This window comes from Chinchilla lanigera, unplaced genomic scaffold, assembly GCF_000276665.1.
Source record: "Chinchilla lanigera isolate Chin_1 unplaced genomic scaffold, ChiLan1.0 scaffold00074, whole genome shotgun sequence".
NCBI classification, from domain to species: domain Eukaryota; kingdom Metazoa; phylum Chordata; class Mammalia; order Rodentia; family Chinchillidae; genus Chinchilla; species Chinchilla lanigera.
The window spans coordinates 11482024-11504438 of NW_004955475.1; the positions used below are offsets into that span (position 1 = coordinate 11482024).

General features: G+C 46.2%; 2 protein-coding genes across 2 annotated transcripts in view; one reads left to right on the forward strand and one right to left on the reverse strand.

The window, feature by feature from the left end:
• Nhsl2 (NHS-like 2) overlaps positions 1 to 22415 on the forward strand; it is a 314584-nt gene that overhangs the window by 273392 nt on the left and 18777 nt on the right. The window lies entirely within an intron of this gene.
• Positions 17694 to 22415, reverse strand: Rgag4 (retrotransposon gag domain containing 4; the record flags this gene model as incomplete). Its single annotated transcript, XM_005401683.2, is given in 3 exon segments — positions 17694 to 18273; positions 18719 to 20577; positions 20902 to 22415. Coding segments are annotated over 2 exon segments (1725 nt in total). The 3' UTR covers positions 17694 to 18273; positions 18719 to 20253.

Sequence of the window (22415 nt, forward strand, 5' to 3'; positions counted from 1 at the left end):
GATTCATTCATTTAGTCATTCAACATACATTTACTGAGCACTTATTATATGCCAGGTACTATGGATATGCTGGTGACCTAGATGGACATGATCCCTGACCTCAGGAAGTTTACAGTCAAGATAGGGCAAAAAGATAGAAAACAATGTAATCAACAAGAAGAAACAGGGCGTGGTGGCGCACACCTGTAATCCCAGCACTCGGGAAGCTGAGGCTGAGGATTGTTGTGAGTTTGAGACCAGCCTGGGCTACAAAGTGAGCTCAAGGCCAGCCTGAACTGCATAGTGAGACCCTGTCTCAAAAAGACCATAAAAGAAAAAGAAAGAAAAGAAAGAAAGAAAGAAAGAAAGAAAGAAAGAAAGAAAGAAAGAAAGAAAGAAAGAAAGAAAGAAAGAAAAAAGAAATCAACAAGAAGAGTTTCAAATGGTGGTAAGTGATAGGAAATAAAACAAGTAGAACAGTGTAACTAAGGTGGCTGTGATGGGGGCATCATAGCAGGATGAGAGGAGTTCTGAGGAGCAGAGATCCGAGAGAGAGAGAAACAAGCCATGTGTGATAGAAGAATGTTTTGGGCAGAGGGAACAAGTGCAAAGGTCTCAAAGTGGAAGTGGGCCAGGCATGTTTGAGGAGCAGTAGAAAGGCCCTGTAACGTGAAAAGAGCAAGCAAGGAGAGCAGTGGGCTGTGGGGTCAGAGGGGGACCAGAGGCCGCATCATTCGGGCCCTATGGATGGTGGTAAAGACTTCACATTCTAATCTAGTCTCATGACAAGCAATGGGAAGAACTCTTGCACAGGAGAGCAACAGGATACTGTTACGGTTTAGATCTGAAATGTCCCTCAAAAGTCTCATGTGTTTAGAGGTGGGGCTTTGGAAGGGTGATTGGGTCATGGAGCACTAGAATTATCAGTGGATTGGCCCATTACTGAGTTCATACCTTTCAGCATCAGATATTTTGTCCCAGTGACAGGAAAGTTGACTACTATAGATGTGATTTACTTTATTCTCTATTAGCAGCTTTACTGAGATATAATTCACATACCATGCAACTGACCCCTTTAAAACCTACCATTCAATGGTTCTTAGTATATTCTCTGATATGTAGGACCATCACATTATCTAATTCCAGGACGTTTACATTTTCTCAAAAAGGGCACATTTTATTCATTAGCAGTCACTTCCTACTGCTGCTAACCCCTACCCCCACCCCAGCCATGGGCAACCACTAATACACTTTCTATCTCTGTGGATTTACCTGTTCTGGATGTGTCTTATAAATGGAATCATACAATGTGTTGCCTTTTGTGACTGGCTTCTTTCACTTAGCATAATAATTTCAACATTCATCTGCGTTGCAGTACGGATCAGTACTTTGTTCCTTTTTATTGCTGACTAATGTTCCATTGTATAGATAGACCACATTTTGCTTCTCTGTTGATCCGTTGATGAACATTTGGGTTGTTTCTGCCCTTTAGCTACTGTACATAATGCTGCTATAAACCTTTATGTACAAGTTTTTATGTGGACCTCTAATTTCTTGGGTAAATACCTCAGAGTGAGACTGCTGAATCATATGGTAATTCTTCCTGTAAACTCTATGTTTAATCATTTGAGGAGCTGCCAGGTTGTTTTCATAGCGGCTGCACCATTTTATACATCTCCCAGCAGTACACGAGGGCTCCAACTTCTCCACATCTGGTGCCAACACTTGTGATTGCTGATTCTAGCCATCCTGGTGGTGATAAAGAGTATCTCATCGTGACTTTGGTTTGCATTTCCCTGATGACCTATGATGTCCAGGATCTTTTTTGCTTATTGACCATTTTTTATTCAGATGCTTAGCCCATTTTTTGTTTGTGTTGTCTTTGTATTATTGAGTTGTAAGAGTTCTTTATTCTATACAAGCCCAGTGGCAGATACATGATTGGCAAATATGTTCTCCATTTTCATTTCCTTGATGATCGTCTTTGAAGCACAAAAGTCCTTAGCTTTGATGGAGTCCGGTCCATCTGGGTTTTTTGTTGTTGTTGTTGTTATTGCTTGCTTTTGGCATTATACCTAAGAATTCATTGCCTCATTCCTGAATTACTTTTGAGGTCAAAATTCCTCTGCTTTCTCTGTGGGGAACAGGTGGGGGGCAGAGCTACAGACTGCCAAGCCAGCTGCACAGAGGGGTGCTCCGTGAGGAGCTGGCTGACTCCTCTGAGGACCTCAGCTGCCTGAGTGGGGCTGAGCTCTGCACTCTGTAAGGTAGCCTGGACCCAGACACAAGCACTGATGTGCTGGCCGTGTTTCCTTGCATTTCTTTTATGCAAATCCCATTCCCTGCTCCTATTCTGCTTTGAGCTTCACATGCCAGTTTGTACATTTTAGAAAGACACAGGGCCAGGTCAGAAGGTGATCTGGATGCCCCCAATGGTTGTGGAGGAGCCCCTGTCATACTCATGCAATGTGGGACCTGAGAAGAGGCCCCTCCTCTTTCTGGGCCTCAGTTCCACAAGTGTTTTGCATGAGGGGGCTGCACTAGGGTCTCTGGCTATCCACAGGTTCTGAGCCTTCACATTTCCATTCTCATAAGGTAGCTGATATAGCTGCCTGAAAATATTTATCATGACAGCCAGAAAGAATATAAGCAAATCACAAAATAATATTTTCAGTATGATCCCATCTTTGTTTGGTGTAGCAAAAGTTCTTCTAGAAGGGTATACCCAGGGTATCATCAGTGGTTGTTTCTGGTGTATAGGACCGATGGATGTCATTTTTCTCTTTCAGTTTGTTTGTATGCTTTAAATTTTAACCGGAATAAATGTATTTTGTGTTTGTAATAGGCACAAATAGAAAAGCATAAGAGAAAAATTATAAGCTGACAAATTTTGAAAGAGAGAAACTGCTGAGCTGGGCCTAGTGACTCATACCTGTAGTCCCAACTACTCCTGAGGCTGAGGCAGGAGGATTGCAAATTCAAACTCAACCTGGGCAACTTAGTGAGATCTTGTCTCAATAAAAATAATCAAAAGGGCTAGAGATGTAGCTTAGCAGTACAGCGTTTACCTAGCGTGACAGCATGAGCAAGACCCTGAGTTCCATCCCCAGTGAGAATGAGAGACAGAGACAGAGACAGATAGAGAGAGGCAGAGAGAGACAGAAAGACTGCTAGGAGCCATCAGCAGGCAGACTTGGGGGGTGGCACCGAGCCCTCACTCTTGATGCTGCAGGGGCCAGTGGGAAAGTAGCCAGTGGGAGAATATGTGTCCATGTGCCTTTCGCACTTTGAAGTGCGCACCTTGCGAGCAGTTGTTGGGAGGCCTGGGAAGCCAACTCTGAGGCAGAGATTGGGGTGCAGGAAGCTTGGTAGGGAAGTTTTGGGTCCCCAGCTGCAGAAAGCGAGTGAGGGGGGCTGTGCAGAAGCTATGATCTGCAGTGCAGCCCCAATGAGAGCCTCGGGCAATCTAAGGGACAGCCTGGAGCTGAGCTGGGGGAGTGATCATGCTTGGAGTGGTCCCGAGTTGGGGTCAGGTTGCTGCGAGAGGAGATGTGGCATTGGATAAGGCAATCCCAGAGAGGGCTGGCAATAAAATGCTTTCCTCTGGCAGCTCTGACATCAATTAGGAGAGTTAATCATTTATTCCTGAGGCCGAATCTGGGTGGCAGGGCCCAAACATTGTTGGACCCTATGATCCTTTAATTGCTTTGCAATGCAGACAGTGTGGAAGCGCTACCTGCCTGTTTTACCAATAAGGAAACCTTGGCTCAGAGAGGATGCACAGCTAAGATGTGTTGAGATAGAATCACAAAGCGAGATGGGTCCAACTCCAAGTGCCTCCCTCTTTCCCTGGGAACACATCTGCCCAAACTTCCCAGTAATGTTTCCTGGTCACATGGACAAATCTGGTCCTCCTCACTAGCGTTGATCCCGTTGGTTCCCTACGCTCCCCGATCAATTTTCATTGAGCCAAGCTCAAGCCACAGGTCCCAAAGCCAAGTTTGACGTAGTTAGTGCAACCTTACCAGAGTAAGGGGGCCTTACTCGCCTAGAAGGATGCTCACTTTGGAGGGGAACAGAGCTTGCTTCCGCCAGTGATAAGCCTGAACCTCCTCCAGTTTGAGGGAACAGAGGAAGCTATAGGCAGTCTCGCTGAGTTAATCTTGAGTTAATCGTATTAACCTGTGAGATCAATTGGCTGCAGGCACCAGGCAAGTGACAGCACAGGCATTAATTCAGCAGTAGCCTGGGCAATCTAACAGCCAAGGACTGATTTATGAGTCCCTTATGGATGAGATTCCATTTAGCTAGTTTAGTCTGATGCTGGCATGAATAAGAGAAGCCCCTTGTGAAGTGGAGCAGCTCTGTGAATGTCCCGCCAGTGCAGAAGGATGGGGAAAGGAGACAGATGACGAGTAATGCCCCTTTCCTGGCCACTGTAAGGGCAGGTTTGGCTACAAGATGTCTCTGACTTGAGTGCTACTCTTGGGGAGCTGCAAAGTATAGGGCAGTGCTTTCAAAATGTGGTCCTTAGCTAGGAATGGTAGCATTTGCCTGTAATCCCAGCACCGTGGGAGGCTGAGGAAGGATTGCAGGTTCAAGCCCAGCCTAAGCAACTTAGTGATTTAGCAAGACACTGCCTCAGAATTTAAAAATGGATAGAGATGTAGCCCAGTGTAAAGGCCGTGGGTTCAACCCCTAGTACCACCAAAAAAAAGTGTGATCCTTGCACTGCAGCATCAACAGCCCTGGTGTAGGTTCCCGAGCCCCACCCCAAGGCTCCTCAGCTTGAATATCTGGAAGTGAGGCGGAACATTCTGTGTCTTAACAGGCCTTCCAGGGGATCCTGGTGGCACTCCCCACCCGATGGACTTATGAGCACAAACTGCGGTAGTAGGCAGCCTGGGTAACTAGCTGTATAATCGTAGAACTGGCCTCTAACCTCTCAGCGCCTGTTTCTATGACATGAGAGAAAAATAGTGCCTATTTCATAATGTCGCGAATATTAGGTTTGTCAAGTGCTTAGAAAAATGTTTGGGACTTAATACATGTACATAAATGCTAACCACTGTTGTTGCTAGTAATAATGGATCCCTGGACTCCTGTCTGTCCCCTCAGCATGGCAGTAATTCTAACTGAATCGTAAAGTTCTTTGATTTAATAAGTTAAAAAATGGTATGAAATGCTGTCTTTACTGTGATTGTACTAATGTGAAAATATGTATGCATGTAGACAAGGTGAAACTATTGTTGATTTCTTTCTCTAACCACAAGCTTCTGAAATGTGATTAAGGCTAGAAATGGAGCGCAGGGGTAGACTGCTTGCCTAGCATGCTGGACTCAATCCACAGCAATGGAAAAAAAAAAGAAAGAAAAGAAAAGAAATGTGGTTAACTACGTCTTTGAAATCTAATATTCAGTAAATTCAGTTGCATGAGAAAACATGATGGATCGTGGATAACCAATAGGCAAAGCTGAAGTAAAGGCTACTCTAGAAGACTCGTGACGTAGGACTGCCGTACAGGAGTCCCATCCGCATTCCGGGCCGGTGCTATGACTGTCAGGTGACATCAAGCTCAAGGGCCTTGAGGTCAAAAGGGACATGAGCAGAAGTCTCATCCTACTGTGGAAGCTTAGGAACAGTAGGGAGGATAGCTGGCTCCAACGAGGAAGGCTGGGGGTGAGCGTGGAGAGCTGGGTGATGAACTTGTCCTCAGGAAGGAAGACAGAGTCCGGCCCAGGCAGTCATGGAAGCTGTGCCATCTTGCTGGGTGCTGTGGGAAAATCTGAATTATTTGGGAAGAGCTCTAAGTAGATCTCCATCTGCAAAGCTGTAAGTCCAGCTGGCTAGCGAGGTCTGTATCTCCATCTTACCACCTCCATCTCTGTGGGTTTCAATGCCCTGACTGGGCCATGAAGTCCCAGAATAGAGCCAGGATGGTTGATTGCAAGATCAAGATGCAGCTCAGATGATGGGAGTGGGCGTACAGGGTGAGCGTGAAACCCCAACCCCATGTGCTACTCTCACTTTCCCTTTCACCTTTTAAACTATGATCCCTAAAATGTAGGCAGATATTCTAGTAAGAATTTACTAAGGTCTAACTATGGTGCTTGTCTCTACAATATTTTTTTTTTTTTCCGGTACCGGGAATCAAACTCACGACCTTGTGCTGGCCAGGCAGGCACTGTGCCGCTGAGCTAAATCCCCAGCCCTACAATATATTTTTGTAGTACATTTGCATCCCAGTAACCATACCTGTTATGCATGATCACTTTGTGCGTTCTAATATGATGCACTAGAACTTCTGCAGCTTGTCATATAGCTGCCCTAATCACTGTTCCTGACCTTTGCTGTATTGTTCCACCTGTTTTCAGAGCTTCTTATTTTAATGTTTTTAAAATTTATACATCTTTATGAGGCACATTATGGTTATTCAATGTGTGTACACCACGCGTAATAATCATGGCAAGGTAATACACATTTCTATCTCTTCAACTATTAACCACTCTTTTGGGATGGGAATGGCTTTTGTTTTGATGCCTGAGTACGGTGTTGCGGTCTGTCTCTGACTTACCGAGGTTCTTCTCTTTTGGTACCACTTTATTGAAACAAAGCATGCCCGTGCTGTACAGTTCACCTATTGAAAGTGTACAATTCAGTGGGTTTATATTGTGCTAAACTAAATTCAGAAAACTGTGTAGTCATCACCACAATCCATTTTAAATACTTTTATTACCCTGGAGAGAAACTCTGTGTCCGCTATCAGTCACTCCCCATTTCCCCTCAAGCCTTTCTCCAGCCCTGAGCAAACGCTGAGCTACTTTCTGTCTTTATGGATTGGTTTACTCTGGATATGTCATAGAAATGTCATAGAAGTTGAATCATAAGTCAGACGTAGTGGCGCACGCCTATAATCCTCACACTTGGGAAGTTGAGGCAAGACGATCATATGAGTTTAAGGCCAGCCTGAGCTACAAAGTGAGTTCAGGGCCAGCCTGGGCTACATAATGAGATCCTGTCTCAAAAACCCCAGAGAGAGAGAGAGAGAGAGAGAGAGAGAGAGAGAGAGAGAGAGAGAAAGAGAGAGAGAGAGAGAGAGAAGCAAGAAGAAAGGGAATCATTGACCATGTGACCTTTTGCAACTATCTTCTTTCACGTAGCATGATAGCATGCTGCTTTTAAGGTGCACCCATGTTGTAGAATATATTTGTAATTCATTCCTTTTTATAAGCTGGATAATATTCCATTGTATGAAAATGCCACATTTTATTTATTTGGCTTTATTTGCTTTCACTTTTCAGCTATGGTGAATAATGTGGCTATAAACATTTATGTACAAGTTTTTGTGTGGATGTATATTTTCAGTTCTCTTGGATATATGCTTAGGAGTGGAAGTGTTGGGTCATTTTGAGGAACCGCTAGATTGTTTTCCTAAATGGTTGCACCATTCCCACCAGTAATGTGAAAGGATGCAGTGCTTCTCCGCATGCTTCAACACTTGTCTGGATTTGTTATGGTAGCTGTCCTGGCGAGTGTGAAGTGGTATGTCTTTGTGGTTTTTATTTGCATTTCCCTAATGACTAATCATGTTTGGTATATTTTTATGTGCATGTTGGCCATTTGTATATCTTCACTGGAGAAATGTCTTTTCATTTTCTTTGCCAGTTTTGATTTGTGTTAGTTGTCTTTCTTTTGTTGATTTGTAAAGAATGTTTTAGTTTTTATATTTATTAACTTTATTTGTACAATTTAGATATACGTAATAATCACATTCATCATAGGGAGCTTGTACCTGTACACAGTATGTCTTAGCTCTTCCTTTTTTCTCCCATTCCCTTCCCCTCAACCCCGCTTCCCCTCCTCATTTACAAAGCTTTGTTTTCATTTTATCCTTTTTTATCATTTTTCTCTTTTCCCTTCCTTCCTCCTTGCCCTTGTTTCCCTTTCCTTTTGAACAATTTCTTCCTCTTTCACAGTATCTATTATACATTTTGGTTCCTATTTACACTTTCAGTTTCTCACACCAGAGAAACACTGCGATATTTACACATGTATGTCTGATTTATTTCACTTAAGAGTATGGTCTCAAGGTGCATCTATTTAGCTAGACATGTCTCAAGCTTATCCTTCTTTATGGCAGAGTAATACTCCATTGTGTTAAAAAAAAAAAACACACATTTTTTTATCCATTCATTGCTTGGCAGGCATTTGGGTTTTTTTCCAAGATTTTTCCAGCTGTTACAAATGGTGCTGCTATAAACATGGGTGCACATATATCATTGTGGTATGATGCTTTTAATTCTTTTGGGAAGATACCATGAAGAGGAATAGCTGAGTCAAATGGAATCTCTAGTCTTAGTTTTTTGAGGAAACTCCACACTGATTTCCGCAGCAGTTGCACCAGTCTACACTCCAACCAGCAGTGGAGAAGTGTTCCTTTTTCCCTACAGCTTCACCAGCATTTGTTATTTTTTTAATTTTATGGAAAAAACCACAAAAATTTATAACAAAATAACAGGAGAATAACAATAGTTAATATATTACATGTTGTTATCTTTAAAGTAGTTGCTCAAAGTACAAGATATGGGCATAAAAATTTCTCCAGTTGATATTAGCATAGACCTTCCTTTTCAACAAACTACGAGAGGCTAATAGTATAACTGACTTGCATTTTTTCCCTTTTCCCTTCCATCCTTTCCCCTTTCCCCCATCCTAGTTCCTTTTTCCTTTTGAACAATTTCTTCCCATTTCACAATATCTATTGTACATTTTAGTCCTTATTTACTCTTTCAGTTCCTCACACCAGGGAGACAATATGGTGTTTACACATGTAAGTCTGGTTTATTTCACTTATGAGTATGGTCTCAAGTTGTATCCATGTATCTATAAAAATTTCAAGTTTATCCTTCCCTATGGCTGAGTAGTACTCCACTGTATAAGAAGACCACATCTTTTTATCCATTCCTCGGTTAATGGGTATTTGGGTTGTTTCCAAGATTTAGCTATTACAAATTATGGTGCTATGAATATGGGTGCACATATGTCTCTGTGGTGTGATGTTTTTAATTCTTGTAGGAAAATACTGAGAAGGGGAATAGCTGGGTTGAATGGGACCACTTATCCTAGTTTTTGAAGGAATCACTGCACTGATTTCCACAGTGGATGTACCAGTCTACACTTCTACCAACAGTGGAGAAGGGTTCCGTTTTCCCCACAGCACCCCCAGCATTTGTTATTGGTTGATTTCTTGCTGATAGCCATTCTTTCCAGGGTGGGATGGAATCTCAGCATTGTTGTAATTTGCATCTCTTGAATGACTAATGATGTTGAACATTTTCTCATGTATTTGTTTGTCATTTGTGGGATGTTTATATACTCTAGCATCAAGTCCCTTATCAGACATATGATCATCAAATATTTCCTCACCTTCTATAGGCTGTCTCTCCACTTTGTTGGGGTTATTATTTATAACACAAAGTAATTTTGATGAAGTCCATTGTCTTTTTTCTCTTTTGTTGACTGTGTCATATCTAAGAAACTATTGATTAAATCCAGAAGATTTGTACCTATGTTTCCATCCAAGTTTTATAGTTTTAGTTGTTATATATAGGCCTTTTCTCCATGTTGAGCTAGTTTTGTGTGTGTGTAAGAATCAATTCCGACTTCATTCTTTTGTCATTAGATATACAGTTGTCCCAGCACCTCTTGTGGAGAAGACTAGTCTTTCTCCACTGAGTGGAATTGGCACCCTTATCAAAAACCAACTGACTGTAGATGTATGGGATTCTTTCTGGATTCTAAATTCTGTTTCATTACCTATATATTTCTATCTAGGTTAACAACGTCCTATTTTAATTATGATAGCTTTGCATAAAGTTGTGAAATCAAGAAATGAGCTCCCCAACCTTTTCTATTTCAATATTGATTTAGCTATTCTGAGCCCCTGACTTTCCATATGGATTTTAGGATCAGTTTGTCAATTTTTACAAGAAAAATTAGACTTTTGATAGAGATTGTGTTAAACCTGTAGATCAATTTGGGGAATATTGACCTAAACTATGTTATTTTGATAAGCATAGATGTCTTTCCATTTGTTTCTAGCTTTCATTTTCTCTTGTTCATAGTTTTCAGCGTATAGGTTTTGCACCACTTTTGTTAAATTTATTCCTTTGTATTTTATTCTTTTTTGGGGGGGTAATGGGAATTGAACTCAGGGCCTCATGCTTGCCAAGCAGGTGTATTTTTTTGTGTGTGTGATATTGTAAATGAAATTGTTTTCTTAATTTTACTTCAGGTTGTTCATTGCACAGACATAGAAATATAATTTTTATTATGTTGATTTTATAGCCTGCAACCTTTTTTTGTTTGTTTGTTTTTCTTTCGTTTTTCTTCCGGTACCAGGAATCGAACTCACGACCTTGTGCTTGCCAGGCAGGCGCTTTGCTGCTGAGCTAAATTCCCAGCCTCGCCTGCAACCTTGTTACACATGCATATTAATTCTAAATGATTTTTAGTAGATTTCTTAGAATTTTCTCCATATGAGATCATGTCATCTCTGCAAATATAATTTACTTCTTCCTTTCCAATGTGCATGCCTTTCATTTTTTTCTTGTGTGATTGCTCTGGCCACAGTCTCCAGTACAATGTTGAATCGAAGTGGTGAGAATAGACATCCTTGTTTTGTTCCTGATCTTAGGGGGAAAGCATTGAGTGTTTCACCATTAAATGTGACACTCACTGTTGGTTTCTCATTGGTGCCTTTGTCAGGCTGAGGAAATTCTCATCTATTCCTACTTTGTTGAATGTGTTGGTTTTTTTTAAATCATGAAAGGGTATTGAATTTTTTATCAAATCCTTTTTCTAGGCCTACTGAAATGATCACGTTGCGTTGTTTTTTATTCTATTGATATGTTGTATTCCATTCATTGGTTTTCAGATGTTAAAACAATCTTGTATTCCTGGGATAAGTCCCACTGCATTGTGGAATATGATCTTTCTTGTATATTATTGGATTTAGCTTGCTAATGTTTTGTTGAGGATTTTTGCATCCATATTTATAAGAGATATCAGTCTGTACTTTTCTTGTGATATTTTTGTCAGTATTGGTATCAGGGTAATACTGGCCTAACAGAATGAGTTGAAAAGTGTAACCCGTCTCTTCTATATTTTGAAAGAGTTTGGGAAGAATTGGCATTAACTCTTCATTAAATGTTTGGTAGAGTTCACCAATGAAGTTATCTGTGTCTGGGCTTTTCTTTGGGGGTAGTTTTGATTACTAATTGAATTTCTTTAGTGCTATAAGTTTATGTGAAGTTTCTATTTATTCTTAAGTCACGTGTGCCTTTCTACGAGTTAGGATTTTCTTTTTTTTTTTTTAATTGTAAAGACAATAATAAAAAACAATAGAAACAATACAGAATTTCAAAACAAGATGGTAGGAAATTAACAATGGTTATTATATTGCATATTGTTTTCTTCAAAGTAGTTGCATGCCTATATCTGGTAATAGGAGTTAGGCTTTTCATCTGAGCTGTGTAATTTATTGTAGTATATTCCTTTCTAACCCTTTTCTGTTAGGTTGGTTTTAATGTTCCTTTTCACTTCTGATTTTAGTAATTGGGAAACTTTTTTATTGTTGGTCAAATCTGTCCAACCAAGATTGCTTTGAATTACCATTTGGCCTCAGCCTCTTTCTGCCTATGTTCAAGAGCCTGGGCCAACATAAGAACATATATGTATACATGTATATGTCAAGAAGGTAAGTCTTCTGCGTACTGACGCATGTGCAGCTCTCAACCTGACCCCAAAGCATACTGTTCTTTCCTTCTGCTGAGGCAGATTACTGTAAAGCAGCCTCATTACTACCCAGTGACTATGCTGTACATGGCTATTACAATTCCACCCGCTCACTGTGGGAATTAAACAGCAGCACTTTTAGTAGCTGGCCATCAGCCAAGTGTTGTTCACTTCTGAGTAAATATGAGGACTTGGAGAAGAACAGAAGGCATTGAGTTCTGGCCAGCTGGGACTCCTAAGCAAGGCATTATGGGTAAGCTGGAGGTCCCATCTTCATGAGCATTGCTCATGTTGGCCGTGTGTGTGTGTGTGTGTGTGTGTGTGTGTGTGTGTGTTTAAAAATTTTTTAAATTTTGAGAAGGGTCTTTTTAAAAATTTTGAGAAAGGGTCTTGCTAAGTCACAAGTTACCCAGGATGGGCTTGAACTGTCAATCGTCCTGTCTCAGCCTCCCACAGTGCTAGGATTACAGGAGTGTGCCACTGCACCTAGCTTAGCTGAGTCTTGAATGGGAACCAAGGCAAGTAAGAAAACCCAAGGCTCCCACTGTACTGACCGTGTGTCTCTGTGGCCACAGCACCCAGGACTCGTCTGCCCTGGCTGGCGGGACTCAGCTAACAGGTGAAAGTCAGGAAGTCAGGCGAAAGCACTCGGGATTTGGCGGGAAGTACAGATTCTGACTGGTGTTCTGGGGTGCCTGACCTAGTTAGTAATCGTTCCCTTTATGCAAACCCTAAGCCTGGTTGGGCTACTACTAAAAGCATTCATTAGTTCAGAAAATGTCAGAACCAATAATGCCCACTTCAAGATTATTTCCGGACCAAAGGGGAAATCTGTGTATGTGAGTAAGTCCTGGTTTAAAAACAGAGCAAAATCCACCACCATTTCCCTGGCAGGGAAATGGCAGCAAATCAAGTGTTCTGGATGGGTGTGTGGCGAGCTGGAAACTCCAACCAAATGTGACAGCCCAGCCCTGCCCTGGCTGCTGACTCAAGACTAAGAGGAAGAGGGAGCTGCCAGACTTCATGATTTCTGTAAACAGCTCTTGAAAGAGAAACCACACACTTGTCTCTCTGCCAGCTTGTCCCCTTAGCTGACAGGGCGGCCATTGTCTATTCTGCGACACCCTAGGGCAGGGCTTTTAAACTTGAGCTCCACAGGCCTGCAGTAAGAATGTGGGGAGCACTTAGGGGGTCTATGAACCTCGATCAGAACTTTATTTGATCTTTTCTCGGCTAATCACAAACAGAAATTTAACATTTCCTCGAATTAGGAATATAGGCACTAAGCCATAATGGTATTGGCAGTATCTGTGACTTGATCACTAACAGAAATCATAAATACTTTCACGTTGCATTGCAATTGTAAGTATCTCTAAGAATCACACTTATCACCATTTCAGTATTTCTGATCAATAGACTTGCCACTAAATCTTGTGACTTAATGCATTATTAAAGTAGTGAAAGGGCCAGGGATGTAGTTCAGCGGCACAAGCTCCTGCCTGGCAAGCACAAGGTCCTGAGTTTCATTCCTGGTACCAGAAAAAAAAAAAAGTAGTGAAAGCTGGGCGTGATGTACACCTGTAATCCCAGCACTCTGAAAGGCTGAGAAAGGAAGATCGCAAGTTTGAGCCCAGCAGACGACTGAGTGACTTATCGAGAACCTGTCCCAAAATAAAAAAAATTTTAAAGGGAGGAAGTGTAAGTCTGTGCAAAGATCTCAGGTTCAGTCCCCAATACTGAAAACAAAAAGTGATACTCCAAGTGGACCACAAAATGATAAAAAATATTTTTTATAACAATTTCAGTATGATTGATTTCTTCTGTAATTCTACACATTTTATTTTATGCACGTGAAAACGCCATTCTGAGAAGGGGTTCCGAGGTTGCACTAAACTGCCAGAGGGGTCCGTGACCTAAAGATGATCAAGATCTTGCTTTGGATTTTGGAGCTCTCCTGCCTCTGGGACCGCATTCTTGAGCCACAGAGCTTTGCCTGTTTTACTTGCAAGTCCAAAAGCACTTGTGTGTTATCGCTGGGACCCTGGGCGGGTTCGACTCCTTTCCTTGTTTCTTAATCTGCCAAAGGAGGGACAGTGACAGTATCTACCTCACAGGGTTGTGATGATTCGCACCTGTAAAACAGTGCCCAATTTATTGTCAGCGCTTGCTTAATAAGGTACTGTATTAGGTATTTTGAGCCAGGTATGATGGCACATGCCTGTAATTCCAGCTGCTCTGGAAGCTGAGGCAGAAGCTTCCCCAGTCCAAGGCCAGCCCAGGCAACTTAGTGAGACCTTACATTAAAATAAAATTTCAAAGGCTGAGGATGTGGCTCATTGGAAGAGGTTTCCAGGTTCTATCCCCAGCACTGCAATAATTAATTAATTAATTAATTAATAAGCCCATTAATTCATTCTACTATTACCTCCAGTTTTTTTAAAAAAAGAAACTAAGGCTTAGAGAAATGAAATGACCAGCTGTAGGGCACACAGCGGGGGACTGGCCGAGCCAGAGTTCCAAGGCAGGCCTGTGTGGCTGCGCACCCCAGCAGAGGTCACTCCCCATTACACCACCGAGAGGAGGTGACAGCCCCCAAAGACACGATGACCATCCACAGGGAGTTCAGCTGGCAGGGCAAGAACGGTCTCCAAACTCTTACCTCCTTTTCCTTGCCTGTCCCTGCTGTCCCCACACCAGCTCTATCAGGAGCTCCAGCTTCACTTTATGCACCATCAGCCCTCAGCCAGTTCTTCCGAGGCAGGTCTTTTATCAAGGTGACTGCCAGTGCAGCCTCCATCTGCAAAGGGGACAGTCCACATTCTCACACGGAGCAGCAGCCTTGCGGGCCTCATGGAACAGTGGGCTGGGAGAACTCCAAAGGGCTGTGCTTGTGGGAGGAATAGAGGCCATTTCATAGAGAAAGTAATCTTTGAGCTGAGAAGAAGACTGCCGGTTGAAGTAGGGTAGTAGGGTCAGGAGTGTTTGTGAACTTTTTTTTCTTTTCAGCCAGGGACTCCCTATGTTGCCCAGGCTGATCTCAAACTCCAGGGTCTAAGCAATTCTCCTGCCTCAGCCTCCCAAGTAGCTGAGGCACATGCCACCATACCCAGCATGTCTGTGATTTTTTTGTTTTGTTTTGAAGTGCTGCACATTGAACCCAGGGCCTCACACATGCTAGGAAAGGGCTGTTCCACTGAGCTATATTCCCCAGGGCATCATGTTTGTGAATGTTTAAGGCAGAAGGAATTGGCTATGCAAAGGCCCAGACGAATGAAAGAGCACGCTATGTGAGGAAAAGAAGGAAGTCACTCGGATGTCTAGAGTTTGGGTCGAAGAGGAGAAGGAAGGAGTATCGCATGGGCAGATGAACAGGCATAAGTAGTTTATGACCACATAGTGAAGATGCCAGTCAGATCCACAAGTCTTCCTCTAGGGAAGGAGAGCCCTTGAAGGAAGAAGAAATCAAACCAAACCTGAGAGTTCAAAGGACTCTGGTCCACCACTCCCACGCCACTACACAGGCATGGAGAAGTGGGTTGATTAAGTAGAGGTTAAAGGCTGGCCAGACTAGGAGGGAGCTACTTCAGGAATGCAGGAAGGAGGGGGAGAGAGGATGAGACAGAGGATAAGTCTGGAACTTTGGGACACTCTCCAGCCTGTCCTATAGGCCAACAGGCCTCATCTCTGTGTGTAAGTGGGAAGGAAAACGGGAATTGCTGGGGGCGCCGGCCCTCCTCGGATTGTTCTGTTTTGTCCTACAAGGCAAGGCTTTCTCTTGACACAGCACTGCCTGGGGTCCACAGCTTCCATTTTGGCCTCTGGGTGAGAGTTGCAGTTGGAGGCGAGGGACCCCAGTGCTACCCCTGTGAGTGGCAGGCAGGAAGGGGAGGGGATGCGGGGAGCAGGGCAGAGCCAGCTCTCAGTCAAAGGAAATACCCACCCTTGCAAGCCTTTCAGAGACTGTTTTCTTCCAAGTAGGTTCCACTGTTACCAGGGCAACCGAGAACTCTGTGCTTTGTGTTTCTGCATGGAGTCCCTCGGGAGCAGGAGCGGGGGCCTGCTGAGCATTCCCTAGTCTGGGCTGGATGCAGGAAGTGCTAGCAGGGAGGCGGGCCCCCCAGTTTGGCCGGGTAATCTGTTGTCTCCTTCATGCCTGTGCTTATTCCCTGGTGGAACCCACATCGCCTCCCCCATGCTCCAGTTCTGGTGGTCAAGGGCACAGGCTTTTGCTCCAGGGGCCTGGCTGCTGAGAGCCAGGCTTCTGCACCCTCTCAGGAGGCTGTCCGCGGTGGTCTGAGGCGGGTGTCCAGGAGGGCCAAGCCCACACCGGAAGGGGAATCATCGCACACACGTCTCCATCACTTCCTATGTGTAGAAATGGGAAGCCAAACGGCTAGTAAAGATCACCTTGGGTTAATTAGTCCCCAACGCTCTATTCTACACTAGGCTGGGCTAGGTGTTAGAATTGCCTGGGAGCTTTGTAGACATGGAAATTTCTGGAGAGTCTGATTCCATCTGTGTGGGCGCAGGCAGAGGGTAGAGGTTAAGTGCATGAAATCTGGCTGCCAGACCGCTGGGGTTCACGGTCCAACTGGGCCAATGGGGCAAGTGACTTTGAGCCAGTTGCCTGACCTTTCCGGTGCCCATGTCCTCATCTCACACAACAAGTGAGGGAAGAGTTGAGCCTGTTTCACAGCCTGCAAGATTTGCTTTGTCTTCCTCATCCTTGGGAAGAGCATTTCAGAGACCCTCACTATCCTTGTTGTCTTTCTACTGCCCTCCTCTCCCTCCTTCCTTTTTTCTCCACATCTTTTTTATTTGTGCGTATCAGTTATACCTCTTTCCTTTCTTATTTCTGGTGTTTCTTTATTCCCAGCATGCAAAACTCCTGTGAGGTGCCCCCGAGTCCCGTTCCGCTGCATGGCAATGAAATGAAACGACGTTGGGGCACGCGATCAGAACCACACTGATCTCCCTCCCTCCCTTCTTCCTTCCTTTCTTCCTTCCTCCTGCCCTGATTCCCTCCCTCCCTCTCTTCCTTCCTCTTAAAGGGGCATGGCAAATGTTCCCACGAAGCTAGGGATGTTTTTCCAAAGAACACTGCAAGCTGGGGGAGCGGGCAGGGCAGGGCAGAGCCAAGAGGCCAGCCTGACCTATCAGATAGGACGGCCGGGGAGTTGGGCGGAGAGGGGCTAAATGTCCCCCAAACTAATGAGCAACTGTGTGGCTAAGAAGGAGCCGCTCGTTAGCTGTCACCTGTTGCCACAGTGACTTCACTCTCTAAGCCTCGGCCTCACCTTGAAGATGAGGGTGAGAATAGTGCCCGCCCCTAGCATGGCTATAAGGGTAAAATAAGATGGGAGACGGGACATGCCTGGCATAGCACTTGCAAGTAACTGGGGCTTAAGGAGCATTCCCACCCATTTCTCCAAGAAAATACTATCCAGTCATTCTGGGAAGGAGATTCGGTTTCTTCTGATCCCACAGCCTGTGAGGAACAGTGAGATGGTGCTGGAAGGGCCCCTGCGTGGACTGCTCTGGAGATTATTTCCAAACCTTCCCCAGCGAGCTCACTGGCATCCCATAGCACCACCTAGTGCCCCAAAGTGGAAGAGGGAAAGGGGTCTCCCTACCCACTCCACCTAGCTTCCCCTCCTTATAAAGTCCTGTGTGTGTGCGCGCGCGCTAGAACAAATGCTGTTTTTCTAGAAGTCCAGTGAGTCCACTTCCCTGCCAACAACTCCTGCCATGCACACATGTGTGGGAGTGTAGGCAGATCCCTTGCGCTTCCCTGGGTCTAAGTTTCCTCATGCAAGGATTGCCAGGCAGGCCTGATTCAGGTGTGATGCCTAGATAAGGTACCCCATACCCACTGGCCACCCACCTATGTTCGCCCAATAACACAGACAGATGCCATCTTTACACACCCTTTATATTTTTATTGAGGAGAGAAAGCATTAGCGTACAGAGTAATTTGTTATCTTCACAACACAATAATACAATAACACAATAATAACAATAACACATTTATTTTGGAGGAGTTTCCTCCTCAGGCTTCTTGGGCTGCCTCCATACCCCTGCATGCATCCCCACCCCCACCCCCCACCCCCCACCCTCTTAACAAGGAGGCACCCAAAGCCCACAGTTGTTACAGCTCTTGTGGCTGTCACATCACAACAAATATTGAAGATCTAGGAAAGTGGGGAGAGGGTCGAAGGGAAGCCCAACCCCCCTCTGTCCCCAGAGGCCTGAAAACCAGCTCACTGCTCATCTGCTTTCTCCCTGGCTGAGGCTACAAGGGTTCAGGGTGAGAAGCACTGTGGGAACAGGCAGGGCCTGCGCTGATGACTCCCCGGAAGTGAGGGTGCAAGGCACCTGTTCACTGCACTTCTCCACCGGCACATGGGCGGCAGGACCAGCGGGTCAACATCAGCAACGGGGTCCGCAGGCTTGAAGAGTAGCAGTTCCTCTTCCGGAACTCCCTCCTGAGGAAATAAGCTGAAAAATAGACAAAACTGTCTTTACAAGGTTGTTTACTCCCCTCCTGGTGGGAGTGGGCAATGTGTGGTTACGCAATGGGGTTAACAGATTAGGGCTAACAGATTGGGAGGGTGCGTAAATTCTTCAGCGTGCATGACTGAAAAGGTGGCGGCCATTTTAGATCCCACCGATGAGCACTAGCAGGATGACCTCAGCTTTGAAAAGACACCTCGAGAACATGCTAGAAGGGAACGCAGCAAAGTGTTAACAGAGCTTGCGTCTGTGTAGTGGGCTTCTGAACGGTTGTGGGTATTCTGTCCTCAAGGTTTTCTCGGTTTCCCAAATTTTCTATAATGACTACATATTACTCTTGTCTCGGGGGAACATTTTTAAAATGTAGCAACAGGTTATAGGAACCCAACTCCACGGAGAAGCAGAAAGGATCAACAAAAGAGCATCTTACCTCCTACTGATGAATAGAGATCTCACCCAAAACCAGTCTGAGGACTGGGTCTCTCTGTGACTCCTCTTCCTCCAGTTCCTTCCTCTGGCCTCCAGGCCCAATCTCCTAGGCTGGGCTGAGGTTACCTGTCAGACTCCAGCTAGGAACAGAGACTTCTTTTACTATGTTTTCTCCCCTCTGGCCACAGACACTTTGGCTGCACTTGCCCAGGTGCCAGGCACCGCACAGAAAGTTCAGTGTCCAGGGGCAGTTTGGGCCAGCTGCCGATTTGGCTGGCGTTTTGTGGCCAGAGCTAACATAGTAAATGTCCATTTTTCACTGCAAAAGCAGTGTTTTCTGGACCCAGGGCGAGCAGCAGGTCTCTTTAGAAGAGGCACCTAGGAGTGCCTTGGAGGCAGCCATACCCTTCAGCCTCGGTGTTTGCCTGATGCACGGTGGCAGGCCAGGGGTGACCCCTCATGAGAGCCACAGGGATGTCCCAGCCACGAGGCTGCAGTGGGCAGTCTCTGCGGAGCCAACCTTCCTCTCTCCTGCCTCTTTGTCTCTGGCTGTCCTGGAAGGAAAGGACAGTTGGCCTCCTCTGAAAGCTCAGGACAGGAAGTCGCCTGCACAGACCTCTGGCTGGGGGCTGTAGTCTGAGGCCTGGCGATGGGGCAGACCTCCATCCCTAAGGAGAAAGCCACTCTTAGAATGCCAAACTGAGTTGTGTGATCTCTTCCACTTCCTATTCCCAACCCCCAGCTGATTCTACCTTTAGGCAAAATCAAGGCAAGGGGTGGAGGCTAACACGTTGAACTCTGCCGCAGGGACAGTCAGCAGGCCTGTGTAGAAAGAGGAGAGAGCCCCAGGTTTGGCCAAGCTGGTCCAAGGGCCCTGCCACAGAAGTCTGGAGGAAGGTAAACTCAGGTGCTGGGAATGGACTGGGTTTGCCAGTCCGTCAAGAATAAGTTTCAGTCAAGTTGTCCACTGGGCTAAGTGTGGGGTCCTCTTGCAGGCCCTTTCGCTGGAATATGGCATGAAATAAGCATTTTCTTGGTGCCATCCTGCTCGCTGTCAGTTTCACCTAGCAAATGACCTCAGTACCTTTAGGAGTTCAGTGTAGCCTGTCCTTTTAATCACTGGGGCAGATCAGTGAGGCATTGGGTGAAGTCCCGGTGAGCCAGTCAGAGGATAAAACTGTAGAACACAGGGCGAAGAAACACAGCAGAGTGAGGGCTGGGGAAAACTAGAGAGGAATACAAAAGGGTGACCAGTTCACTTATGGGGACAGAAATCTGCTCTTCAGCTTGTGGCGGTACCGAGCAGAGTATGCACGACAGGACAACTACTGTTGTCCTTCCTTTCCCAGGTGGCCTTGGTTGGGCACATGTCACTCTCTGGTCAGGTTGCAAGACGCTCTGCAATTCTGCAAGTCTTCTTCGGGTTGTACAGATCTGGAACACCTTTAAGAACTGGTCAGTAGATGGGGCACGTGTGGCAGCAATAGCGGGGACAGGGGACGCAGTAGAAGGGTGTGTTCTGGGTGGCCCCAGCACTCACACTCGGATTCGGCCACGAGAAGCTCGGTGGCCCACCTGTCTCGGAGTGAGGCGGAAGAGCACAGGGGGACGTCTTCGAATTTGGCGTTGCCCCATGCGACTTGCACGACGAATCAGTGGTGGCGAGCTGTAGAAAGGCGAATTGGTACCTGGAAGGCCCTCCAGAAGGGGAATGCGATTCTGGTTCCTGCGTCTAGGCTGGATAGGAGGAGATTCATCCAGGAAATTCTCAGCATGGTATATTGCAGAGCTAATGGTTTGGGTTGAAGTGTCAACAAGGACAGGCTCCTCCGTCATCTCCATCTGCATCAGCTGCTGCAGCTGCTCATGGTGTTGGTGATGATGATGATGAAGATGGTGAGCTAGAAGGTGGGCCTCCAGATCACTATAGGTCAGCAACCTCTCTGGCCCCTCTTCCAGGTCCTGCTCTGGATCCTGGCTGTCAACCTCAATCACGTCTTCCTCACCCTTACTCCCATCACCACCAATTTTCTTCTTTTCCTTCGCTTTTGGTTTCATCTCCTCCTCGTCCTCCTCATCCTCCTCATCCTCCTCATCCTCCTCATCCTCCTCATCCTCCTCATCCTCCTCGTCCTCCTCGTCCTCCTCGTCCTCCTCGTCCTCCTCATCTTCCTCATCCTCCTCGTCCTCGTCCTCGTCCTCATCCTCCTCCTCATCCTCCTCCTCATCCTCCTTTTCCTCCTCTTCTTCATCTTCCTCATCCTCCTCATCCTCCTCGTCCTCCTCATCCTCCTGGTCCTCCTCATCCTCAAAATCATAGTCCTCCTCCTCCTCTTCGTCCTCCTCCTCCTTCATCTCTTCCTCCTCCTTCCTCATCTCTTCGTCCTCTTCCTCTTCCTCCTCCTCCTCCTCCTCTTCCTCCTCCTCTCCCTCTTCCTCCTCCTCCTCTTCCTCCTCCTCCTCCTCCATCTGCTGGAAAACCCTCATGTGCTTGGGCTCGTCGTTCAGGTAAAGCCCACTCCTACATGCCTCTCCGTCCTCATCCTCACTGTAGCGCTCTTCACCCCCAATTTCATCCTCATTAGCATTTGGATCAAAAGGGAAAACGACATCATGAACCTCAGGGAGCAGGACTGGCTTGGGAACACGCACTTTTCTTTCTATCTCCACACACTCAAGAATCAGCTCATCCAGGTCGGCCATTTCAGCTGACCATAAGAGCTCCTTTTGGAAGAATTCCGACAGGCCTTTGACAAACTGGTTTTGGAGGCGGCAGTCATCCCAAGACAAGAATTGCGCCAGGTACTGAAAAGCATCAGCGTAGCTGTTCACGGTACAATCTCCCTGCTTGAGCTTGCGTATGGCCCTTTTAGCCACGCGTGGGGGGATGAGGCCACCAAATTCCTTACGGATTTCATCCAGGAAGCGCGGGAAGTTGGCATGCAGGGAGCTTCCTTCCTGGGTGACTGAGATGGCCCAGTCCCTAGCTTCTCCAGTGAAAAAGGAGATCACAAAGGCCACCCGCTCGGCGCCCCCGGGGAAATGATCCTCATGGTCAGCTATGAAGGTCTCTAGCTGCATCAGGAATTCGGCCAGGTAGACTGGGTTGCCTGAAAAGGGCTCTATGTCGGGCCGCTCCAGGGGTGGCAGAAGGGGCTGTGGGGGCGGCTCCTTCGGCGCCGGCGAGGGCAGCTCCTGCGGGGGCGGGCTGGCGGGCAGGGGCGGCTCCGCGGACCCCTCGGGGGTGATGTAGTCCTGGACCACGTTAATCAAAAGATCGTTCGAGACGTACTCGGAATCGGTGCGCGGGGGAGGCCAGCACAGGAAGGGCACCTCTCCCGCCTCGGGCACGGAGTCGCTCTCATTGAGCGGGAACTCAAAGTTCTCCTCGGCCAGTACGGGCACTATGGGCACCGGCCAGCGGATGTAGGTCGCGACATTGCCCCTCAAGGAATTGACCTCGGCCAGGGCTCTCCCAAGCTGAAGGCCCAAACTGGCATTCTCCCCGCGAAGGGCATTTAACTCTTCCCGCAAGGCTACGTTCGCCATGCGAAGGCTATTGAGGTTTCCTGCCGCCTCGGACATCTTGACTGGGTCGGGGTCTCGGGGTTCAGGCAGTGGGGGCGGGGAACTAAGGGCTGCGAGAGGAGGCGAGACGCGGCGACGGGCGAGGGGAGACCGAAGCGCGGCGGCGGGCG